Raw genomic sequence first — 23,940 nt, forward strand, 5'->3', positions numbered from 1 at the left:
TTCTCTAAAGAATAAAAGATAATGATGATTTAAATTATATGGAGAAGATGGCTATTAATCAAAATATCTTAGCATTAATATCAAGGACTATGGAACACTTGGTTTTTAACTGGCTTAAAATATTTACTTTCTTAAAAGTCATTCTACTCGCTTTTGGTGTATAATTTATTCATTCATCAAGTAAACTGAAGTGCAAGAATGTGTACATAACTTCATGTGCTTTCTGGCCAGAAATTGTTAATATAGAGATGTGAATGCTAAGTGTAATGTATTTATGGTCAGTAACAAAAGAATAATTGCATATGCAAATATTTGCTAATAAGCCATAATTTTGAAGTGGTTAAGAAATATAACTTAAATCATGTTATTTTTATAAAAAACGAAAATTACCTCCAACAAATATAAAATAAAGGTTTTCAAGATAATTTCATTGTCACTACTCATTGTAGACCTGTGTTCCTGGTGGTTTATGTTGCACCGCCACTCCAATGGTTGTGTCAGACAAGCTCCGCTCACCTGTTGACGTTGGTGGATGCGTTGTAGCTACAGTAATACTTTCGGATTTACTTATTTACATTTTCTCAGTGATGAGGCATAAAAGTCAAATACTATGACTATTTCACATTTTATGGTTGCATTGGAGGCAATATTAATTTTATGACAATTTTTTTTTTTTTTTTTTTTTTTTTTTACTATTCTAACAACTGAACAGAGGTTTGATGATGACTCTTTTGTCAAACACATCGATGAGTAAATGAAAGTTTTGAAAATGTTTTGTAAATGTTTTTCCAAAATTTGGCTACACGTGATACTTTCTTAGTTTTGAAATATATGACAGATTTCACTCTTATGAAACATATTACGGCCTTATTGCATGAAATAATCGTGTTTTCACACTGAAATAAGAGATAAATATGGAGCATGTTAGGTTGCTAGTAAGTGAATTTTGAACAAAATCCTATGCATTCATGTCGTATCACTCAAGATTTAACCTTTCCTCTAGCTGCAAATGACACTTATTTTACTGTAGTTTTTTCTCCATTTTCTTTCAAATACAACATGACACTACTAAATAAAATTACTAAATTTAAAGGGATCTGTATGATTCCTCTTAATTAAAAAGAATTACCTTAACAGGCACATGGATACTTTGCACATCCAAAGCTTCTGCCATAAGTGATGCCATCACTCCAAGCCGCCGACTTTCAGAGGCATGAAGGAACTGAATGACTGCTACAGTTAATCGATCACTTGGATTCATCCAAGCATTGATGGAGGGAGATGCGGTGCTAAGCAAGTTCCAATCCAACCTAAAATATAAACCATCATGTTAAAATACAAGATGAAATTACAATTTGTAATAAAAAGATGTTTGCCCATAGGCATTTTGGAATTCCTAAAAAAAAAAGATTTTTTGGGGGCAGACAATGAAAAAGGCTTCAAATGATACTAACAAGTAGAACTCAGTCACCAAATAAGATATTTTCTTATGCATAGAAAGATGGAGCCTTACTGACTGAAACCCTTATGTTTCATTTACTGGGAATACATGTATATCTGTGCTATTTGCAAAGAAGTTTCCAACATCATGGCATAAGTGAAAAAGGAAGGGCAATTGGTAAACCACTCTTTATTAATACCATAAAAGGGTAAAAAAAAAATTCCATCTTCATACATGGGAGGTCATCATAAAGTCATTTCACTCTTAAAATGGTACTGTATAGGTGCAAAAATGCATTTGCACTTCAAGGCTGTGGATCAAGAAGTGGTATTCCACAACTTTTGCTGTCCTGTTAAAAAAAGTAATGGAACTTTTATTTTTATAAATGACAGCTGCATCCTGCCTTTTTGCCTTCAAAGCAGTCCTTTTCTCTCTCAATACTTGCTATTTGAGTAATTTCTGCTTCCTGGCAGTCTTGGAATAAGTTTTCTTGGATCATTCATGGGACTGTCTGCAAATATTTCTTAACTTCATAAATTCTCACCTTTACAATAGCTTTCAGTTTAGAAACAGTAAAATAAAAAGTCTACTGAACACTTCAGGTGATGGGGGGGTTGGGGTTAAAACTCAAGAGATAAATGACACTCCAACTAGTATTGATCCTGTGGAGGAACTATGAAATATTTGTCCATGAGAGCCTTTTTCCCAAAATATTACTTCTCAGACATTTAAACACTATAAGAATGCAGTGTCACTTTCTATCTCTCACCATAAGCAGTCATGAAACACAACACCCAGTAGTTATAAAAAATTCTAACTGATCTGATGTTTCATGTTTTTTACACTTGCATATACTGTACTGTAATTACTAACCTGCCGTGAAGACTGCATTTTTCTGTGTCAAATCCACTAACCTATGTTTCATCATTTGTTATAATTCTTTTCAAAACATTTTGTTAGTATTATAACCAAGAAGTTCACAGCATATAAACACACTTTCATTCTACCTCAGACTTTTCTAATATATCCTTAAGAATATCTTGGCAAGATACTATTAAATATTTCAATTCTGCTATTTTCTGAACTTCATGTGTCGACTGAAAGTTAAGAACTTACTAGCTTGAGCAACGTGAAAAGCTAAGATGATGTTGAGGGGCCTCAACATCCATGAATTTCTTAGACAATCCATAAAGTGTGAAACTCCTCATGCACTGATTACATTCTATATTATGCAAACAAAAACAAAAAATAATAAAAATTTTATAACTATATACCTCTAGTACAATTTTAATTTCTGTTTGGTTGAGCAGAAATAACACACTTTCATCATAATGGAGTGAGTCTGAGGCTTGGTGGATTTTTTCCATTTTAGACCATGTCTTCAGCTTCTCTTCCATCTGCTTTCCAAGATTCTCTTCAACCTCTCACTATCATACACATGATTTGTAAACCCTTCCTTGCTACCTTCTTTGCACAGTCCAACCTCTTAAAACTGGCACCCCTGGGGCCAGGTTATAGCCAGACCACAGAAAATCCTGGATTTTAGAAACTATCCATAAAAAACTCTCTATGGAAACAGTCTTGCAAACTCATTTCACATACATATTGCTGTGGTATCAAAAGTCGAACAAAGCTCATGAATAATCACTGTCATTTGTTAGGTTTAGTTCCTTAGCGAAATTCTGGCCTGTTCCATAAGCATCTCTCCGGAAATGCTTACACCTTCGCTATCGGAGCTTAAACCTCTTGATAAACGCATGGTCAAATTCTGATCTCCTAGCACACTTCATTGTTTTTCACCATACAAACTTTTATGGTTTTCGTTTTCAGCAAAAATCTAAAATCTGCTACTTTTGTTTCTTTAAACCTACATGTGTGTGTGTGCATATGTGTGAGTGAGAGAGAGAGAGAGAGAGAGAGAGACTATTGACCTGATCAGGTTGTTACACCGACAGACATCCATTTGCACAAGTCAAATAATACAGTTGTTTAAGAATACAGGCAGTTCCTGGGTTATGACGGGCTCGGCTTACAACATTCCAAGCTTAAGGTGCTCTTCAAGTATATTCATCAAAAATTATTTCCCGGGGTTACAAAGCATGTTCCAGGTTTACAACACCGACGATGCTGATCTGATGGAAGAAATATGGCTCAAAAGGGCAAGAATGGTCAAAATTTGGAATTTTAAATGAAAAACTCAATAAAAATGCAGTTTACGTCATTTACAAGACACCCAAATGATTAAAATGATTTTCAACAATATTTCGGGTTACAACAATTTTCAGCTTATGATGCAGCATTGGAGCGGAACCCCTCATCGTAAACCAGGGACTGCCTGATAATTTTAGTAAAACTCTTGTTTTAAGTATTGTGTGCAAATATACTTCATGTCTTATTATTATCATACAGCATTCTAATTTACGAACATAGCAAACATGTGCCATTTGCATTCTGGTAATGTTTACATTCTCAAAATCATCAGCTGACTGTGTTTTACCAACATCATCACAGGCAATTAGTTGTTAAATGAAACACATTTCAGAGATTTGTTTTATACGTAAATTATCAAAGCAGAGTTTAAAAATGCAACTTACTTTATTTTCAAATGGAGTAAAGATGTGATTTCGCTAGTACAAGCAGTCCCCGGTTACGGTGGGCTTGGTTATCGGTGCCCCTGTTTTTCAGCGCTTGTCTAGTGGCGAAAATCTGCGGTTTTCAGCGCAATATGTGTCAATTTCCGCTTATCAGCACTGATAATCACGTACTGGCACCGATAACCACTCCGATAAGCACCGAAAATCGCAGATTTTAGCTTATCTTCATACCGTCGGAACGGAAACCCCGCCGATAACCAGGGACTGCCTGTATCGGATGTTGCTTCTGCCTCTTTCAAAACGTTTTGTGGCCAGCACATTATTCGTTTCTTCTGCTGCAGCTATAACCGTAAATTTAGTGGCATACTTTAACACTTTCCTCTCCACTAAGTGAAGGATGAGAAAAGATTTATTTTATTTACTTTCATTTATGGAAGTCACCGTTGAAAATTACCAAATTTTTAACACGTTGACAACTGTAACGTAACCCTTAACAAACGTGTGTTAATTATGGTAACTGACATAGGCTAATGGCTGTTTCTCGATTCATTTGTTTATGTCAGTACTTGCTGTTGTTTAAGCCAGTGTCTTGTACACAGTAGTAAGTGGCTGTTAATTATAAGAAATGGTGATGAATTCTTAGACAAGGCACAATGCTGGTAAGCCTGATTTAATGTATGAAGATTCCCATTTACCTTAATGAACTTTGGGTTCTAGACCTATTTATTAGTTAAAAGCTAACTCAGATAAATATGCATTATCAATAGTACCTACCAAAACCAAGACATAGAAAGCCTAGCCCAGTGTAATCTACTGTGAGTATACCTCGCACTATACTGTACATGATGTATATGATGAAATAATTTATTTGGATGAAATTTTAATGATCACATGATACACGAGATTGGAAGGTACTGTACATGTCAGTACTTGTTGTTTAAAACCAGTGTACAGTATATACTGTGTACAACTTTGGGTTCTAGACCTATTACGGTATTCTGTATATTTTTGAGTTCCACAGAATATTTTAATTGGAAATGAATTGTGCTTGTGTATTTATGGAGCAAGCTTCAGTTCTGAAACCCAAAAATATCCAAATACTGAAAAGTGTGGCGCTGCTCTCACAGCCACTCAAGAACTAATGGCAGCTGATTAAAAAAAAAAATATTTTGCCTCTCCCTATCATTTTCCACTAACTCTGTCTTCTTCAACAGATTGATGAATGAATGCTGAACTCTGCAGCAACGCAGTTTACTCCTATGACTTAATTTTTTTTTATGGACTAAGAATAAAGTTCAGTTCATGACAATCTGTATGGAAAATAAACAGAATTAGTTCAGAAAGTCAATTTGTGAAAGTCGAGCTTTCAGATGTTACTTGGTGTCAACATATTTGATATTCTGACATGGCTGTAGCTACTGGTGACTAGTACTGTGATAACATATTCCTTTTTACATTATAAGAGCGCTAAACATTTTGATGTTAGAAGAGTGTTATGAAGATAGAAAATGATCACTGCATATAGACTCCAATTGAACTCCGACTGAAAGTGGAAATTGTTCCATTACTTGGTTTACTTGGAACTGTAAAGGTCATGCATTGAGTTTAGTATTATGTGCATGTATATAAATGTTTGTGATGTATATTAAGTGTGTATATAGTACACACTTTCAAATAAAAAAAGAAAGTGTGAAGTACTTACTTCTCCTTGCCTCAAGTGACCCAAGGAGTAAGCAAATCCACCCCACACCAACACAAATTTAGTTACAAAAAACAAAATATCAACTTCCCAAATAAAATGTAAAAGATAATAAATAAATCAAAAAGACAAAACATACATACTTATATGGCTATTTGAATAATTAACTTTGTTTACATAAAAGAACTGATACCTATATTACATTATTATTATTCAGAAGATGAACCCTATTCATATGGAACAAGCCCACAGGGGCCACTGACTTGAAATTCAAGCTTCCAAAGAATATGGTGTTCATTATGAAGAGGTATGAGGAGGTAAAGGGAAAGGAGGTAAAGGGTAAAGATCTTGCTTATTAAAGAAGAAAAAATAAATCAATTAAAAAATGGATAAAAATGTATTAAAATGCAAGAATAGTAGTAGCCTAGCAATGCATTGCATCTTCGCTTGAACTTTTGAAGCTCCAATTGCACAACATCCTCAGGAAGACTTTTACAGTCCAATGATGTGAGCGATAAAGGACCTCTGGAACTGAGAAGTTCTACAGTGAGGTACATTTACTGCATATTGGTGCTGCTGTTCAGCAAATCTCGTGGCAAGAAAAGGGGATCAGGGATCAATTGTGAATGTGAAAGATCCCTGTTAAATTACAACTTATGAAAAACTGACAAACAAGAGATCATCTGTCGATGGTCTATACTGTATACTGTAGTTCCCCAACCATGTGTCCATTCTAACATTTAAGAACTATTTGTTAAGTACAGTGCTCTCATTAATTTTGACAAAAAATTGCAATTATAAGGAAACACCACTTACCGAGTATAATCAATTTTTCTTGTGAAAGGTGCATGGGGAGGTGCTGCAAAGTTAAACCAAACTGTTCTCAGTTCCACCATAAAAGATGTAATATCCCTTTTGTCACTCTTTGTCTGAAAGAAAAGTTACAGATGTCTGTATCCCACCAATAAAATGCATCATAACACAATATAATACTCTGTATTTCTTCCTACAGCTATCCTTTACACTATTTGAAATTTTAATTCCTTTCTATTCATGGTGGAAATATCCTTGAGTAAAATACAAAGCAAAGAATAATTTATAATTAATACTTTACATGATTAATAACGTACACTAAGTTTTAATACGTAAGTTTTTTCAGCTTGCAGTAAATACAGTGTTGGTATGCATATGTCCTTGGAACTGAGTATCGTAATAAAGTACCTTCAATTTCTTTTTATCAAATTGAGTTTTATGCTCATGGTTCACACTGCTAAGCTCAAGACTCGATATTGCCAAAAGAGAAAGACAAGCATCAAGTTTTGCACTGTGCAAGGAAGCTAATCAAGATGAGATCAGAATATAAAACAAAATCAGCAAATTTAAAATCAACATGAACACTGAAATGTAATTTTTTCCAAATAAAACTAATTACTTTCAAAAATAAATATAATATATAAATAACCCACATTCATGGTTTCTACAAATACTAGATTTAATTCAAAATCACTTAAAAACTGCCTGAAGGTCAGCAGCATTGTGCAAGCACTTCATGGCTCCTGAAATCTATGGCAGACAATTTGCTAAAAAAAAAAAATGTGGAATAGGAAGTACAAACTTTACTGTAAGTAATGGGTTTGCATGAAAAAAATAATTTTGCTTTAAATTACATTTATTTCAAAACAAATCCATCACTCATAATTAGCCCAAAACACAGTCTGGGTGGATAGGATGAAGCTGCTGAAAACTGGCTGATTAGGGTGAGGGATATCTGTGAGCTTCTGCATCAAGACAAACAATGATACCAAAGTCTTTGAGCAGTAAGCGTGGTTGATATCCTATTTCAGAAAGAAAGTTTTAAAGGGATGGAGGATCATCTGAACTCCTCTCTGCTGTCTTCTTCCTTGATTCACTACCTGTTGACCATTCACAAACCTTCTTGAATCCAGTGTCCCTTATCATATCTCCTGTCCAACAATAAAAGTCAATACCATACGAAATAGGGAGATCTTTTTCCTATTTCACCTGCAGTATATGATACCTAATGTTTGCTTTAATATATTTTCTGTGGAAATACAAATAAAATTTATCTGTTGCTCTATTTCTATGTATCAAACATGTCATACTAGAATTGGATTAATTAATTCTAAAGGTCATTACATCATCTATGATAAATTCTAGTATCTTCCAAGTAAGTGACATCAGGCTGATAGGACTGTAGTTTCCTACATGTAGTTCCTACTTAGAATCTTTCTTAGAAAATATTTTGCAATTTCCAGCCCCTCAACTGCTTTTCTTTACTTTCAATGGATGCTCTGCAAATGTCAGAGAAGTTAGGAGCAATTTCTTTCACATCTCTGATCATCCTCAGGTATGATCCATCTGGACCTAAGAAGTTACTTGGTTTCAGCTTTCTTACTTTTATTTTTACTATTTCTTCTGTTACCTCTATTGTCCTTAAAGGCTCATCTCTAAAGTACCTTACTGCAAAATTAGGAATTTCTATGGTTTCTTCACGGCATATATGGTGGCCAAGTATTCATTTAACAGACCATCCATGTCTACACTATTTGTAACAAAGTACTATCATCTTTATCTTTTAAAACCGAACTCCACTTATTTAATATTTGGATAAGAATTATAAGACGGGAGGTTAGAGGTGAGTGGAGATTTGTGGAAGATACAGTATGAAAAATCTGAGTGGCAGACTTTCACAGGGCCCTTTACATCAAGGCTTGAAAATTTTCTTTTGCTTTACATGTAGTCATATCAATGTACTCTAGCTTTACTTTCCCAATTAATTTTCCCCTTTATCTGTACTCATTTTTCGTGATCAAATTCTCTCTTACGATGGCTGTAAACGACAGTGTGTCTTCTTTCTGTCCATTCCTGTCTGCCTTAGCAATATTTGTAGTAATCCATCTAAATTCACTGATCCCATTTGGTGTAATTTTCTTTCCTTGATGCACCATCCTTGGATTGCATAAACTCTGCTTTGAGTGAAAGTCATGTATGGGTCATACATTGGCTGTTTAAATACATTAACTTGATTTTTTTTATTTCCTGAAATATGTGAATATATTCCATGTCATTGTTCTCCCTAATGTTAGGATTAATGGGGTCCCTTTTCTCATTTCAGGTCTGATGTATTGAGAAGGATTGCCCCAGTGAGAGAGTAATAGAAAAATTACAAATGCTATTTATGAAAAACTGCAGTGTACTGCTATTGATGTTAATAAAACATATTGAAACTTATTGTACAGTCTATGAGTGCATTGCCTTGAGAAACTGCAGTGGTACTGTCTGTGCAGCTTTCTTTTATTTGTACTGGGACCTCATAAAGTGATTCAAAAACTACGCTTATTGCTCAAGGACATCATAAATTATATGTTGTTGACTAACCGTGTTCTTAGGTAGGTTAGTTACTGGTTGGTGAGAGCTGATCAGTGAAGTATTGTCCTCAGAAGTTTACAGATACTAGCATCTCTCTCAGAAATTTCTCATTCCATTCTGTCTCTGCAGACAATATCACTCCTAGCTTGGGAAAAGAAGAAACAACAAAAGCTAAAGCTTCAATATCTTGAGGAGCTTGATGGGCATGTGATGAGCAGCCAGCCCATTTATAAAATCTTGATCTTACATCTGGAAGTGAGAAAATGTGCACAGCTGCCACTGGTTTCTTGAACATGCTCTAAACTCCTTACCTGCATATGCTTACTAATGTCCTGGAGAATGGCATTCCTAGCCCCCACTGCAGTTTGCTGGAAATCTACTGGAAAATCCCCAGATCAGATTTTATAGTATTGAGACCCAGCCACTGAAGCTACTCTAACCTCACAATCTCAGATCCAGTCTCATGTTTCACTACAAGAAATGTAGTTCTGATGAGGCAATTCAAAATCCACTCCATCATCTGACAATACTCTGTAATTTCCTGTAGATCCTCTCCAAAGTAATACCATTTTGGTACTGTAATTAAATTACATCTGAACTTTTTAAGGACGTTTAAGAAGAGACTGCCTGCTGTTGGAAAATGAATTGGTTTTCTTATCCTTAAGAAGAACTGGGTAACAACAAACACAAGCACTACACTCTGGAGTTACATGCTAGTGTGCAGAACAAAGAGCAACTCAAGACATCATGCCAGCTGTTACATCCAAATGTTCACCAAGAGCAACTGGAATAATGCTCTCCAAGCGCAAGTTTTTATCACCAACAATAGCACTAGCTACAGACACTATAGGACTGAACATGAAAGGGTTGGGGATGCACCTCAACAAATGTAGCAAAAGCATTCCAATTCCCTTGATGGAGGTGATTTGCTCTGGCAAGAGGAGGTGGGACTTCTTGCATTAACAACTAAAGACAAAGCTAAATCATCTGGTAAATCTTGCAAGAACCTAAACAACCGCTCTTCCATCTGTTTGTACTGTATTAGAAAATAAACAGCTCTTCAAACCCCAATTTTCATCTCTATCGTTGGAAAAGGCCTCTGCACTGACCTTAATGAGGTAAAATTACTAGCCACAGAAGACTGTTGTCAAAGAAATGCCTCCATCCAAGTTGCAAAAATATTTACACTACTTCCTTGTTGTACAATTGCCACTGATCATTAGTTCAAAATTTACATATCTCACACAAATTTGTCATCTACAAACACTATATTTCAAGTGTGAATCTCACTCAATATCAGACATGTAGCTGTATTAATGACTTAGGCTAAAGTTACAATGAAAAATTCAAGCAGATATGTAAACTAGGCTCATAGGAAGGAAATAATCCTGTAAGCATTTTGAAAAACTCATGAAAAAATTTATGAAACCTGTTATTCAATTTACAGGATGTGATACAGAGAAATAACTTTGCTGCAAACTTAAGATAGTGTAACTAATTTGGTATGAAAACAAAACCTAGGGTAGCTAATAATAAACAAAGCTGATCAGAGAGGAATTTCATACAACTGATACCCCTTCCTTTAAGAGCTGCTTGCTGTCAGCTGTCTTCATATCAACTATTAACACACTATTTTGGTAGTTTCCAGGTAAAACGTGACCCATCACCAGAGTGAAATTCATGCCTATCAATGAAAACATAATGATAAAGTAAATTTAATAGAGAAATGATCCTGAAAATTTAAACATTCTTAGATCAAACGAGTCTGGTCGACTTAAACTGACAGACATAACCGGAATAATTTTAGCTATTACAGGAGCTTTGGAGTCTGGATATGCAAACATGGTGGGAGCCCTTCTCCCATTCTTCAGCATGACTGTAAAATGAGTTATCAAACATTTAAGGCTATACTAAAGTGATGGGTGATATAAAACACATTTTATTTCAAGTATTAAGCCAAAAATTTAAATACAGTCAAACACCATACACCCAATAAATTCTGACAATATACCTGTATTACAGGAAGGTCCTTGATACTATTATTAGCAGAAGAACTTGAATGAGGAGCACCAGAGTGGCTAGACATGTTGGAAACTTGTGAAACTGATGCAGAACACATCCGTTCTGAGTGATCTCTTCGAGATTCAGATCCAGGTTTTGTCGGATCAATAGTTGCTGTGCCTGGAGCTGAGCTACTGCTTGGAACTGCCCCACTCCCTGCTGAAGGTGCTGGACCACTACTTGTTCCAACTCCATCATGCCGAACAGTTCCTTCACCTTGCTGACCAAAGCCTTTACGTTTTACAGCCCTGTTGATTTGAGTTACAATGCAGCACATAAAAACATGTACAAATGATACACTGTCCTCAGTGTCACTAAATAACTAAAACAAAAAACAGAAGGGTAACACTGCTTTACGAGCCTAAGATCCAGTGATGAATAATGCATGCTTATAATCAAAATCCCCATACGAAGTACCACTTAAAATGCACCACCTGTAAGCTACACACATTACATTTATTAAAGATTCTGTTATACTCCTTCAGTCCTAGCTGGTGCGTTTTCTGCCTTGTACTTTTCATCTGGCCCCTATGGTCTCTTCTCCCTTGGCAGTCTAACTTTTTTAACTTTACTTTACCTTGTTCTGTTTTCAATATACCTTAGCAGCCTGATAATAATAAATGTGGCATATCCCATTATATAAGAATCAAAAACACTCATAACATTAACTAACTCAAATTCTTTTCAGTCATTATTGCTTTCACTGCTTGAAAATTACTTCTGCTGTGCTTGCCTTAACGAGTCTACCGCATTCAGAATCCTGCTTTATTTAAAAAAAATAATTTTGGTACCCATATGAATGCCATGAGAACCACGCATGCAACTTACATTATATTAATATAATTTCTAAACTATAGCTTGCAGTAATATACTACAAATGTTTAATTTTGTATTAACTTGTGACAAATTTAAAACTTGAAGTTTGCCAGACAGCATGAGAACAAAAAACAAAGCAGTAACTATTTGTTAAACCACAAAATGACCATCCTTTTCACCAAGAGAAATGTACAAAACTCACCTCAGAGCAACATTTTCCAAACCAGCTTCAAACATAATGAAACCCATTCGATCATCCTCCATGACAGGAGTCCCAGATGCACCACTTCCCTCTCCATCATCACCTCCTCCTCTTGGACATCGTTTAAATGTAAAAAGTACCTTGGAAAAAAAATTATTAAAAAAATTTTTTCTAATAAAAACATGATTTCTTTTCATGGCATATATGACCACCTTTTTTCCCGACACAATGGATGGAAAAAATTATTACCCTCATTTTATTAAAAAAGTTGACATATTTGATATGATAATTTCGTCCTAAACACCATAGACTATACTGTACATACTTTTATGTTACATAACTTCATAAGAGTATAATATTATCTGCACAAATATCCTCCTCATTATAAATATTATTAATATTTTTATTATTAGGGATAGTTTAATTCTAAATTGTTAAAGAGCAACCATTTCTAAGCCCATATGAGGATTTCTATCTTTTTATATTATATCTGCCACATATATCTTGTTATTTTTACATGGAAATATTTTTGTTTTTCAAACATGCTTAAAAATATGGGTGATAATGATGATTTACCCTGATAGTGATCACCACTACTATGGGCCTTACTAGCATCACTGCAATATAATGTTGTGTATCATAAATTCCCATTTATGCTGAAGAGTCAAGTATAAGGAGTATCATCAGCATAACAACAAAAGCATAAATACACATGCATGGTGATAGCAATGGAAGTTCTTACCCTCAAGATGGATAAATGAGGAATGTACTCAAACTGTGATATGCGATGCAAATTATGAGTGGTCCATTATGCTCAGGTGCATAGGAACAACAGCAGCAAGAGTTTTGTGGGTAATGCCTACAGCAAAAGTGATATTGTGGTAGGCTAAGTTTGGGTTTGTATGATGAAAGACATTTGTGTGAATTGATTGTTCCGTTTTTGTTATGTTGTTTTTTTATTTTGTCTGATTGAATTTTTTTGTTTTCCTATTAAGTTTATTGTGTGTGTATATGTTGTTTATGAATGTGTTGTTGGTGTATGATTGTTTAATTAATCACTATTTTTACTTTTTTACTTGCAGTTTGCTTGAGCGAGTGTGTTAAAATAGGATGAGCTCCCCTTCACCTGAACTGTTGGAGCCTACAGATATAATAGATTTACATTGGCAATTGCCAGATCAGAGCTGGAAAGGATGAACCAAGCTGATTGCATCCAAGGAACATCACTGCCTTGACTATTGGAATGGGAAAGCACTGACGGAGTGGGAGGACAAGAGATAAAAGGCAGATGGGACATGGGTGGTCGTAATGTGATGCTAGTGGGGGAAAGTTAGGAGTAAATTTCTGGGGGCACATCTGTGGTTCATTCAGCTTTTTTGTACTCGAATTCAGTTTCTGCAAGGAGGTGTAGTGTTTGGATGGAAGAAACAGAAAACTGTGCCAGATTGCAGAGGCAGGGTCACGTGTTTGGGATGTTGCTGAGTTGTTTATAAAAAGTTGGTGGGCTCTTGCCTCCATTGGAAGCCTCAAGTAAAGTATAGTTTGTAAAGAAAAAGAAGAAATCACCTCAAAGAGGAAGACAGAAAAAGAGTAAGACTGAGAAGTTGAGGTGAATGAAGAAAGTGAAAAGGTTACTGAAGAAGTTGATGTTGACAGTGAAAAACTATGGAAGTAAAAATATAACACTGTATTTCTTGATTTATTGTCAGTAAGGCTTAAAAGGTTCTTTTGGGGGTCGTGATAGTATTAAGTTAGGCTAAGTTAGGTATAGGAAGATTGTTTTGGTAAACTTAGTGGTAAGTAGGAAATAAGTTAGGTTACGTATGATACAATAGTAATTGCTAAACTGTGGCAAATGCAAATAAGAGTAGGATAAGGTTCTGTTGGAAGGTCTTCAGGCCACTGTAATATTAAGGTAATAAATTAGGTTAAGGAAAGAGTTTCATTTAGTAACCTTCAGATCTGTTCCCATCATCCTGTAACAATGGTGCCAAATAAAAAAAGCCCCTACAATATGAGAACACAGGAATGCAAAAACATCTACCAAAGCCTGTGTAAATGTTTTCTGCTATACCTTAGGTGCTTTTTTCTTGCCATGTTTTATTACTGAATTCAAAAATGATATTCTTATTACAAATGACCATTGTTCTAGTATGATACCCTGATTCACCTTTACTGGTAGATTATTTCTATAAAATGTTTTCAACTAAAAATAAGCTGTATTTGTTTTCTCTTGTAAATTTCAGTGCAGTAGTATCACTGTTATGAATATTTTTCCTGGTTGCATGTTTTGTCTTTGTTTTTTTCTGCAACAGAAATGGGAGGTGAACTTATATACATCCAGAGGTTATTTAAGCCATCAAATACAGTAACTTAACATGAAAAAATTTAAATTTAATCGCAACACATGAAAATACTATATTACTCTATGGCTTTGTGATGAAACAAAGACAAAATAATATAACTTACAAATCAAGTTCTAGTTTGCAGTATGAAAACACAATACAGAGCAACAGGTAATTTAATGGATGAAAGATTTAAATACATTGTATTAACCTTATTAAACTCTTGTTAACTTCAGTGCAATGTCACCCACACATAAAAATACATAATAACAGATAAACTGCATCAATTTACTCATTTTAGAATACTCAATACCCTGCTACAATTGTGAAGTGTTCTTGTGTATAGAGGTTTAGATATACCCAACCAACATAGAAATGTTTCAAGGACAAAAATAATAAGACTCACTAGAAACTATCACTTTGGTATTTAAATGGAAATGTTCAACATATAACATAAATTCTAAGAGAATCTGCAAAACACTCAACTAATCTGGTAACTATTTCCCATGGATTACAATGTCTATATGGGAAAAAGAGAGAAATAACACAGCACCAGGAAGTACCATAAAATAAAAACAAAATGAATAACCTGAATTAAATGCATACATAAACATATAAATAAATACTGTACCTTGGATCTATGGTTTGGTATTGCAGTTATACTGGCATCTTTCAAGAGGACACTTTCATTCTTGAGACGGCGCAGCTGCACATGCATCTTGTTGACATCTACAGACACCATATTCTCTTCTTGTTGTCGTTCTGAGGTTTCAACATACACAGGCTCTGCTAGGATGTCAACCGTATGCCTTGCTTTTGATTTGCTCTGCAAAGACCACCATATCTACCAATTTAAGTTGGAGATTGTGAACTAAATCGGAAAAGTACAAAAGAACTTAGCGTATAAAAAAACAAAAGAAAACAAAAAAATGTCAAATATATCTATTAACTAATAACTAAACAATAAAGCAGCATGGTCAAATAAATTTTCATTCTTACCTTCTTTTGCATTACAGGATCATGTGGATTTCTCATATACATCTGGACAGATTTTTTTGACTGGTGACCAGAATAAAACTGCAGACTGACATTATCCAGGCACACAGAAAAGAGTGATACACAAGTCAAGTCTCTGATGTTATCAAGAGCAGAAAAGGATATTACTTCTTCAACAACTGATGCTTGCAGTAATGTAATATTTATCTGTAAAAAAAAATATTGCAAAACCTTATTAAAATTAATTTATGACTTAATACCTTAACTGATGTAAACAATTTCTCTGCCTAACCACATATTTTACTATCTACTTTAGACTTAACTGCAAGATTTCTTTTTAGTAAAACTTGGAAAAAATTCATCTACAAATTGAAAAGGGATTAAAAAATTTCATCCTTTGAAGACTCTAGACAATAAATTTCCATGAAAACTCATCTTCCAATTTACACTACACTTTAAAACATCATTTTTGCCTTCTTCCATATTAAAAATTTTCCTTGTCCTTACTGTACAAACATTAAAAATTCTTGAGAGCCTTTTTAATATGTAACAGAATGCTGAAACACTTGTTCAAGAAAGTGACAGTCATGCAGTACTTGAAATCTGGCCTGTTTTATACAAACTAGTGGTATTGATCAATATTCATTCACTCTGCAGAATAAATGTAAATATATATCTGGAACTGACTGGAGCAATATGAAATTTTATGAATCCTGGAAGAATTTTGTACAGGTCTGCAAGAGTAAATATACTGTATAATCATTAGTTGAAAGAAGTGAACCACATAGTAAATACTGTACAGTACTGCAAAATATTTAGGGAAGGCTTTCTAGCCAATGTCTGAGATCACTGTGGCTGAGTGATGAACAGCTTGGTTGGACAGCACACTAACACTACCAAAATAAAAAAAAATTTTCAACCAAAGTCTTGTGCAACTGAATAACAATAAAACAGTATTGTGCTAATATATGAAGTTTTTTCTAAACATAAAAGAACATCCATTTTCTTACAAAAACCCATAACTTAAGCCAATTTTGTTTGCCCCCAAATGTTCCTGACAACCTCCTAAGGAGGAAGAAGAATGCCAGTTTCTGTCACATGAAGTTCTTTTATGTCTCAGCTGTCAACTGTCTCTTTTTTTTGTCATAACCCTTTGACTATGGGAAAGGTGGTTAGGAGTAGAGAAATTATGTACTGGTAGTTAATTACTAATCCAATTCAATCACTAATTTGCCAGCAGCCCTCTTCGAAGTCAACCACTCATCAACCTCTTTCAACACTCTCTTCGAGGAAGAGGAGAAGACGAGCTTAGGACAGCAAGAGTCAGAGGCATGCTTCCTCATCAAAAACGTAGAGGCAGGGGAATCTGGAGGAGCAGGCTGGAAGGAGTCCCAGAAGTTCAATAACAGGAACCTGAGGAGACTTAAATATGCCGAGACACGCCGAATCATGGTCTGCCTTCTTCCTCCTCTGACGATATAGGAGAGAGAACTAAATCCTCGGGCTTAGGAACCATCTTCTTCCTTAAGCAAGTCATCAAATCCTCCAACTGATGCTTAATCGGAGCCAAAGAAGAATCCTCAAGGTGACGAAAGAGGGATGCTTAGAAGAAGAAGGAGGCGAACAGTCCGAATTTGGTGCCGAGCGAGAAGTAGTTGCGCCAAACAAACAGGTGCAGGCGCCTGAGACTGAACAGCTGGCGCCAGGCGCTCGGGGGAAGAGAGAGAGAGAGAGAGAGAGAGAGAGAGAGAGAGAGAGAGAGAGAGAGAGAGAGAGAGAGAGAGAGAGAGAAGAGAGAGAGAGAGAGAGAGAGAGAGAGAGAGAGAGAGAGAGAGAGAGAGAGAGAGAGAGAGAGAGAGAGAGAGAGAGAATACATACGTATTTTTAATAAGTAACTGTAAACTGAGATCAGATGACATAAAACCAAGGAAATGAAAAACTCTTAGTTGTTGCTTGCTAAGATGGACCAAAAATCAATAACAAAAATAACTGTTTTAAAAGTATTTTCTTCTAAATTCTTACAAATTTACATAAAAATGTGTCAAAAGTATAAATAAAAGATACTGCAGTACAGTAAAAACAAAAGATATATAATGGTAAATAGCCAGATCATCAGCTGTACAACAATGTTAATAAAATTCTTAGTTGTTGGTTGATAAAATGCACTCAAATCAGTAATAAAAATAAAATTATGATGTTTTTACATTAATATATAACCATTTTCTTCTGTGCAATGAGCTGTACATACACAGATGTTCTATAGGAATTGAGGGGTTGATTGAGGAGTCATCAGCTGACAAAAGAGCATGAATGACTGCTTCATAAGTGCAGCATTACTAGTGAAAATAGGACTTGCACAACATGCAGGATATATAAACTTTATTTCATCTACTTCATTGCCACTTTACAATAAAGTGTATTCTAATATAACCACTACTGGCCCCATGATACCAGATTAGTGATTAACTACATGTATAAAATATGGATTTGTATAAAATTATATTTCCATTTATTTTTCAAAAATTATTATTCTTGTAATAAAAAAACATAAATTTAGTGTCCAATTTAGGTTGGCATAGCAGTAACAGACCTGTGTCACATGGCTTTGTCATGCTCTTTCCACTTTCTCTAGGACTTACCTGCATGGTGAAATAACTCAATCATTAGTATAATGTAGAATAGTCTAACCCTGGGGAAATGAGGGGAGCGAGACAAAGATGGTTGTTCTACCTACCCTTGTCTCTCCTTGACCAAAGGTGATAACCCATCCCATTGCTACCATGGATCCAAAATAAAATGTCTACACATCTGTAAGTCATATTCCTTATGTTAAAATTACCAAGCATTATTAAAGTTAAAATTACAAGCATTATTAAAAATGAGTAAGTAGATTGAAACCCTCATCTCATATATAATTGCTGACTTTAACTTATAATGCTTTGTGATATGTCCCTTTTTCATATGCCCTTAAAAATGACCCTCCTGTGCCAACAATATTGTGTTTTTCAGGCTTTTTAGTTCTCATTTGGAAGCTATTCCCCTCCCTGTCAAATTGTCTTCTGCAGTGCCTCTGCTGATAGGGCTGTGGCTGAAGTCTATTCTCCTAAGAGCATTCTGGAACACCACCATAAGGTCTCTCAATCATCCAAACCCATAAGCCATTCTGTCCTATCTTTAAACCTTCTTGCCATTCCATCCAGTTTTCTGTCGTCTTGAACTTTCAGCAACCTCATGTACACAACCACTCTTTCCTCCCTGAGGCATTCATAAATTAGATTTTTGCTCTACCATACATCTAGGTAGAAGCTCCCCTGAGTCTTTTCCAACATGCCACAGATCTTAGCACTACTCATCCTTGGATCATCATGATTTTAGAACGAACTCCCTCCTGCGCAAAACACTCCTGATCTAAACTGTACTTCAACTAGCTTTGTTTTGATAGATCAAGCATGTGAGGTTACCATCTTATCTTTTCTTCTGTGGTTTCTTCCAGCGGTGCTTTTCTCCTAACTCATCATTCTTTATTTGCTGCCCTTTCTACAACATACACTAAACACAGAATAAATGTTTTCTTTCCAAACCCCGCACACTAAACCCCCTGGTCTTTGGAAATCTCCAAGTACTCCATTCCTTAGACACCTAAGAGAGCTATATTTGACTTGCCAATTAAAAGTGTTTGTTGGTAAAAGCTTCACGTGAGGAACAAGCATGTGATCTGTGCACACTCCAGGATGGCGCATCTTCCATAAAAATCCTCAACTAAGTCTGTGACTGATTAAAAATCTATGCAGTTGATGCCTAGTATTCACTGGGGACAGAGACCACAACCACCCGCAATTAGCTAAAATCTGCGAATACTTGAGACCCCTCTAAAAACACTTATAACTGCCTATATTAATAGTTCAAACACCAAAGACCCCCCCTAAAAATGCTTATAACTGCCTATTTTAATAGTTCAAACACCAAATATACCTTAAACTATCATCTTAAAATACTTTACAGTAATATAATTTTAATATTTCAATATCACTTCAATATCATTTTAATTTAATTTCAATATTTCAATATCATTTCTGAGCGGTGTAGCTGTAGGCACTATAATGCGGTGAGAAAACCAGTTTAGGGACCTGTAGCCACTGGGATGGTTCACTATAAGGAGGTCCCTCCTATAAGGGTTCACTATAAGGAGGGGAGAAAACTGGCTTATTACTAGGGCAAAGCTTAAAACCTGTTTCTTATCCCAGGGTTAAGTAAGTCTTTCTCTCTCTCTCTCTCTCTCAGAGTTAATATTTAAATATGCATAAAAAAGTATTTTACTGTGTTTACATTAATATTAATATTTGAAAATTAGTAAATCATTTTCTTATCATAAAAAATATATTTTGTGACAAAAATAACATGAAAATACAGTAATTAGTGAATATTGCTAGATGCAAAAATCCACTATTAGGCAAATTTTCCCGAATAATTTAGAGATGCGTTCCCCAGAAACATCCGAGAATAGGTGAAGCTGCGAATACTGAACTGCGAATAGTTGGAGGCCAACTGTACACATGTCTCATGTACTGCATGGTTATTATTATTGTTATTACTATTATTCAGAAGAACCCTATTCACATGGAACAAGCCCACAGTGGACACTGACTTGAAATTCAAGCTTCCAAGCCCTTAAAACTTTCATTAATCTTCAAAAGGAGGTCTTTGCCTCTCATACTACGTCCAATGGGTATGGGGAAGAAATGCAGATGAAGTGTGGGAACCATAAAAATTCAGTGTTCCCATTCTGGGCTGGGAACTTGGTACTGCCCAAGTCTAACTTTGAAGTTCACCCCCAAAGATCTCCTTCTACTAATGAGAGAGGATATTATATGACCACACAAAAAATATTATAGCCATTGTTGATTCTTTCATGACCACTGCCAAGCCGCACATCATCACCAAGAAGAATAAAAATATTGAAATACATGCAATTGACCGCACCTCTACCTCGTAGCAGCCATACCACTAATAAATCTCTTATGGAGGAGAATATCTGTTACATGACATCATAACCTACTGCATGCCTCCTAATCATTACCTTAAATACTTTTGTGAAAGAAGCTAAAATGATTGTAAAAATCTTAGTTTTTAGAAACCATGCCATTCTTACCCTTGTGGTGATTGCAGCGACTTTTTTTCTTGCTTAAAGATAAATCTAATTCAGACATATCATCTTGCCAAAGATAAATCTCTTACAGGTTCAGAATAATTAATCTCATAAAAGGTAACAGTAATTGCATTCAGTCATCAAGAATCAACAGGAAGTTAGACAAGAGTAAATACTGAGATAAAACCCAGTGTTCTTTGACACTGAGAAATCCTTATTCTTTTCGTTATTTTTTAGAAAAAGGAAGACTCAGTAGAGTCACAATATCCTTAATGGAAATCAGAATTTATGGTTCTCAATATCTGATTTCCTTGGAGTGATATATTCCCCACAGATAAGCATTGGTCAGCTTCTACTGGATAAGCATGCAAGTAATTGAGCAATACCATATTTGCTGGACTGGGTCAGTATATGCCCCTTCAAAGAAATATCAACCAAACTTATCTACATGATCATCAGACTGACCACCCTACTGCAAAGGCAAAGCAACAAAGTTTTTGTTCCACATGGAAGGTAATATACTGGCTAAGTAAAGTAAACTTACTCGTGGCATGGTAACCTGTCCTTGCATCTGCTGAAAGCAGCTTTCTTGATAAGTGGTACTTAATACTGCTGACTGCTCCGGTGTCCCAGCAACTTTTTTGTCCCGGAGACGAGACCAGTACATGTAGCGTTCCTTCTTTAGAGTATTTTGACCAGCAACAGCAGACAATGAACGCATATGGGCTGCATTTATGATGGAGAGTGGATGAAGTGTCTCCAACACAGGTGTTAAAGCCTATAAAAAATGTTCTAAATAAAGATCACAGACATTTAAAATGGACATCACAGTATTGCCAAAATTATACTAAATCATATCAGTCACTTGTAAAAAATGAACTTAGACTTGACAAAATATCTACAATAAATCAAACCTCAATGAAGAGCTGTGTGGACTCAAGGGCCATTGGTGACAACATAATATCAACATCTTTCTTGAGCTTCACAACTACAGTAGTCCGGGTAGTGTTGGCATCACAAACACCAACCATTTCCTGTAATAAAAACATTGAGAACATTACTCAGTTTTCCAGTCCAAAAGCTACTTTCTGCCTGAATTTTAGAAAACCCCTATTTAAAGAAAAAGAAATCAGACCTAACCTGACCATGGTTTACAGCTTATAATGTGTCTTTCCAAATTGCACTGTGGGCAGTACTAGAATCTTTGCAGTATCCCTTATGCTCCAGCTACACTGCCCTCCACCTTTTCCTTTCATCCTTGTGGTCTTTACCCTCTGACTTGTCCAACAGCTTCAACTTTGCTTTAACTTTCATCCATTTTGTAAAAACAAATCATATGAGCTAGCTTTGTGAGTCAAGAGAGTTAAGTGATCTGGTGCAACTACAATACTTTACCACAGTACTGCATAATATTATTAAAGGAATCAATATACGTACTATATGTTGTACATATGACCAAGAACATAAAGTTTCCACAAAATAAAATATTTGAAAGGAATAAACCATACTAAGTCTACAAAATAAAAGTGCAGCCTAGTGTCACCCAAGTATTTTAGGTGGGGTTACTTGGGTTTCTTATCTCTTAGGTGTGACACACTTCTGCTACTTAAAAAGACCAGTTTACTAAACATAATGCAAAGGCCTTTAAAATATCACATCAGAAAACTGATTTACAGTAAAATCTCATTACGATACACCTACTTAAGCATTCTGGTGGTCGCTGTGCTTACAGCGCCAGGTTCTGATAGAAGAAAATAAAAATCTCTGAGAAACAAAGTTTTTCAGAAGTAAGGTTACCATCCTACAAGAATTTCATTAACGCAAGTTCTATTAGGAAAAAGTCATGAAAGAAAGATGACAGCCACACCTTCATCAGCTTTAGACTTGGACATTTCATGCACTAATCATGAGAAACCTGTCTCATTCTTCCCTCTTTCTCCAATGTTGTTGTTATTTAATTAGACTTGGACATTTCAAGCACTAATCATGAGAAACCTGCCTCATTCTTTCCTCTTTCTCCAATGTTCTTGTTATTTAATTACCAATATTCTTGTTATTTAATTAGACTTGGACATTTCATGCACTAATCATGAGAAACCTGTCTCATTCTTCCCTCTTTCTCCAAAGCTGTTATTTAACATAAAGTTATCATTACCATAATGTAAATCACAGAATTTACAAGAAAATGTTGTCAGGATTACACATTAGTTATAGTGTCTGTAAGCAATCATATGAATATGTGGCTGTTTGTCAGTCTCTATACTCTCTCTCATTCGCTCCTGCACTGTGTATTGGTTATCTTATTCCAAGTTTTGACAAAATTAATATCACTGCATAAAATGTAATCAGTATCATTGTGTTAATCAGTAAATATAGTAACCAAGGTTTCAATAAATGATACATGACTGTGTATGTTCAAACACTTACGTGTTTTGGTTGGTGTGTGCATTGAGTGTGTGCATTGAGTTTATGTTAAACTAAATATGAGTAACGATTTTGTAAAATTTCATGAATCATACCTTATGTATCCTTAAGAAGCTTAAAATTACAGTAGTAGTAATGCAGAGAGAGAGAGAGAGAGAGAGAGAGAGAGAGAGAGAGAGAGAGAGAGAGAGAGAGAGAGGAGAGAGAGAGAGAGAGAGAGAGAGAGCACATCTGGTAGTTATGAACAATGAAGTGATAGGCAGAGTAACATATCTGAAAATGTAGATAAGCTTTTATATCTGAAAAATATATGCAACAAAGAGTTTCTCCTTGGGAGAGAGGTCACTGATACTTGACAGGAAGTGAATCCAGAAGATCTAGGGAACAGTCTTCTGCTTTACATGAGAGAGATACTTCAAATGATAATCTGGCTTTTCCCAGGCAGCAATCATGTACTGAGAGGCCACCCAACCCCATCTGAAGTGTCTGTACCTTCTAGGTGGTAGTGATATATCCTGGACTTCTATACTGCCAGGTATTGGTGGTACGACTGCCTGGCTCAATAATTTCACACAGGCTTCCCTAATATGAAAATTCTGCTTGCTATACTTTCTATTACTGCCAAGCAGTGATGATATGACTGCCTTGGCTCAATCAGTTCATGCAGGCTTCCCTGATATGAAAAGTCTGCTTGGTGTACTTTCTATACTGCCAAGCAGTGATGATACCACTGCCTTGGCTCAGGCTCAGTCAGTTCATGCAGGCTTCCCTATTGGAGAAATCAGATTGCTGTACTTTCTATGCTGCCAGGCAGTGGTGATACGAC

The 23,940-nt window shown here is 35.5% G+C and overlaps 1 protein-coding gene across 4 annotated transcripts in view; it reads right to left on the bottom strand.

The window, feature by feature from the left end:
• The window catches only part of LOC136833767 (bridge-like lipid transfer protein family member 1), a 79,713-nt gene that overhangs the window by 20,586 nt on the left and 35,187 nt on the right, over positions 1-23,940 (bottom strand). For 2 of the 4 annotated variants that reach the window (XM_067096013.1, XM_067096011.1), the window contains 8 exons: positions 21,605-21,724; positions 21,235-21,468; positions 15,548-15,751; positions 15,180-15,392; positions 12,204-12,343; positions 11,136-11,433; positions 6,551-6,663; positions 1,130-1,310 (listed from right to left, as the gene is read on the bottom strand). In XM_067096013.1, the coding sequence (XP_066952114.1) occupies positions 1,130-1,310; positions 6,551-6,663; positions 11,136-11,433; positions 12,204-12,343; positions 15,180-15,392; positions 15,548-15,751; positions 21,235-21,468; positions 21,605-21,724 (1,503 nt within the window). The remainder of the gene's footprint in view (positions 1-1,129; positions 1,311-6,550; positions 6,664-11,135; positions 11,434-12,203; positions 12,344-15,179; positions 15,393-15,547; positions 15,752-21,234; positions 21,469-21,604; positions 21,725-23,940) is intronic. The other 2 variants (XM_067096014.1, XM_067096012.1) reach the window with 1 other exon arrangement.

Source organism: Macrobrachium rosenbergii, chromosome 52, assembly GCF_040412425.1.
Source record: "Macrobrachium rosenbergii isolate ZJJX-2024 chromosome 52, ASM4041242v1, whole genome shotgun sequence".
NCBI classification, from domain to species: Eukaryota; Metazoa; Arthropoda; class Malacostraca; order Decapoda; family Palaemonidae; genus Macrobrachium; species Macrobrachium rosenbergii.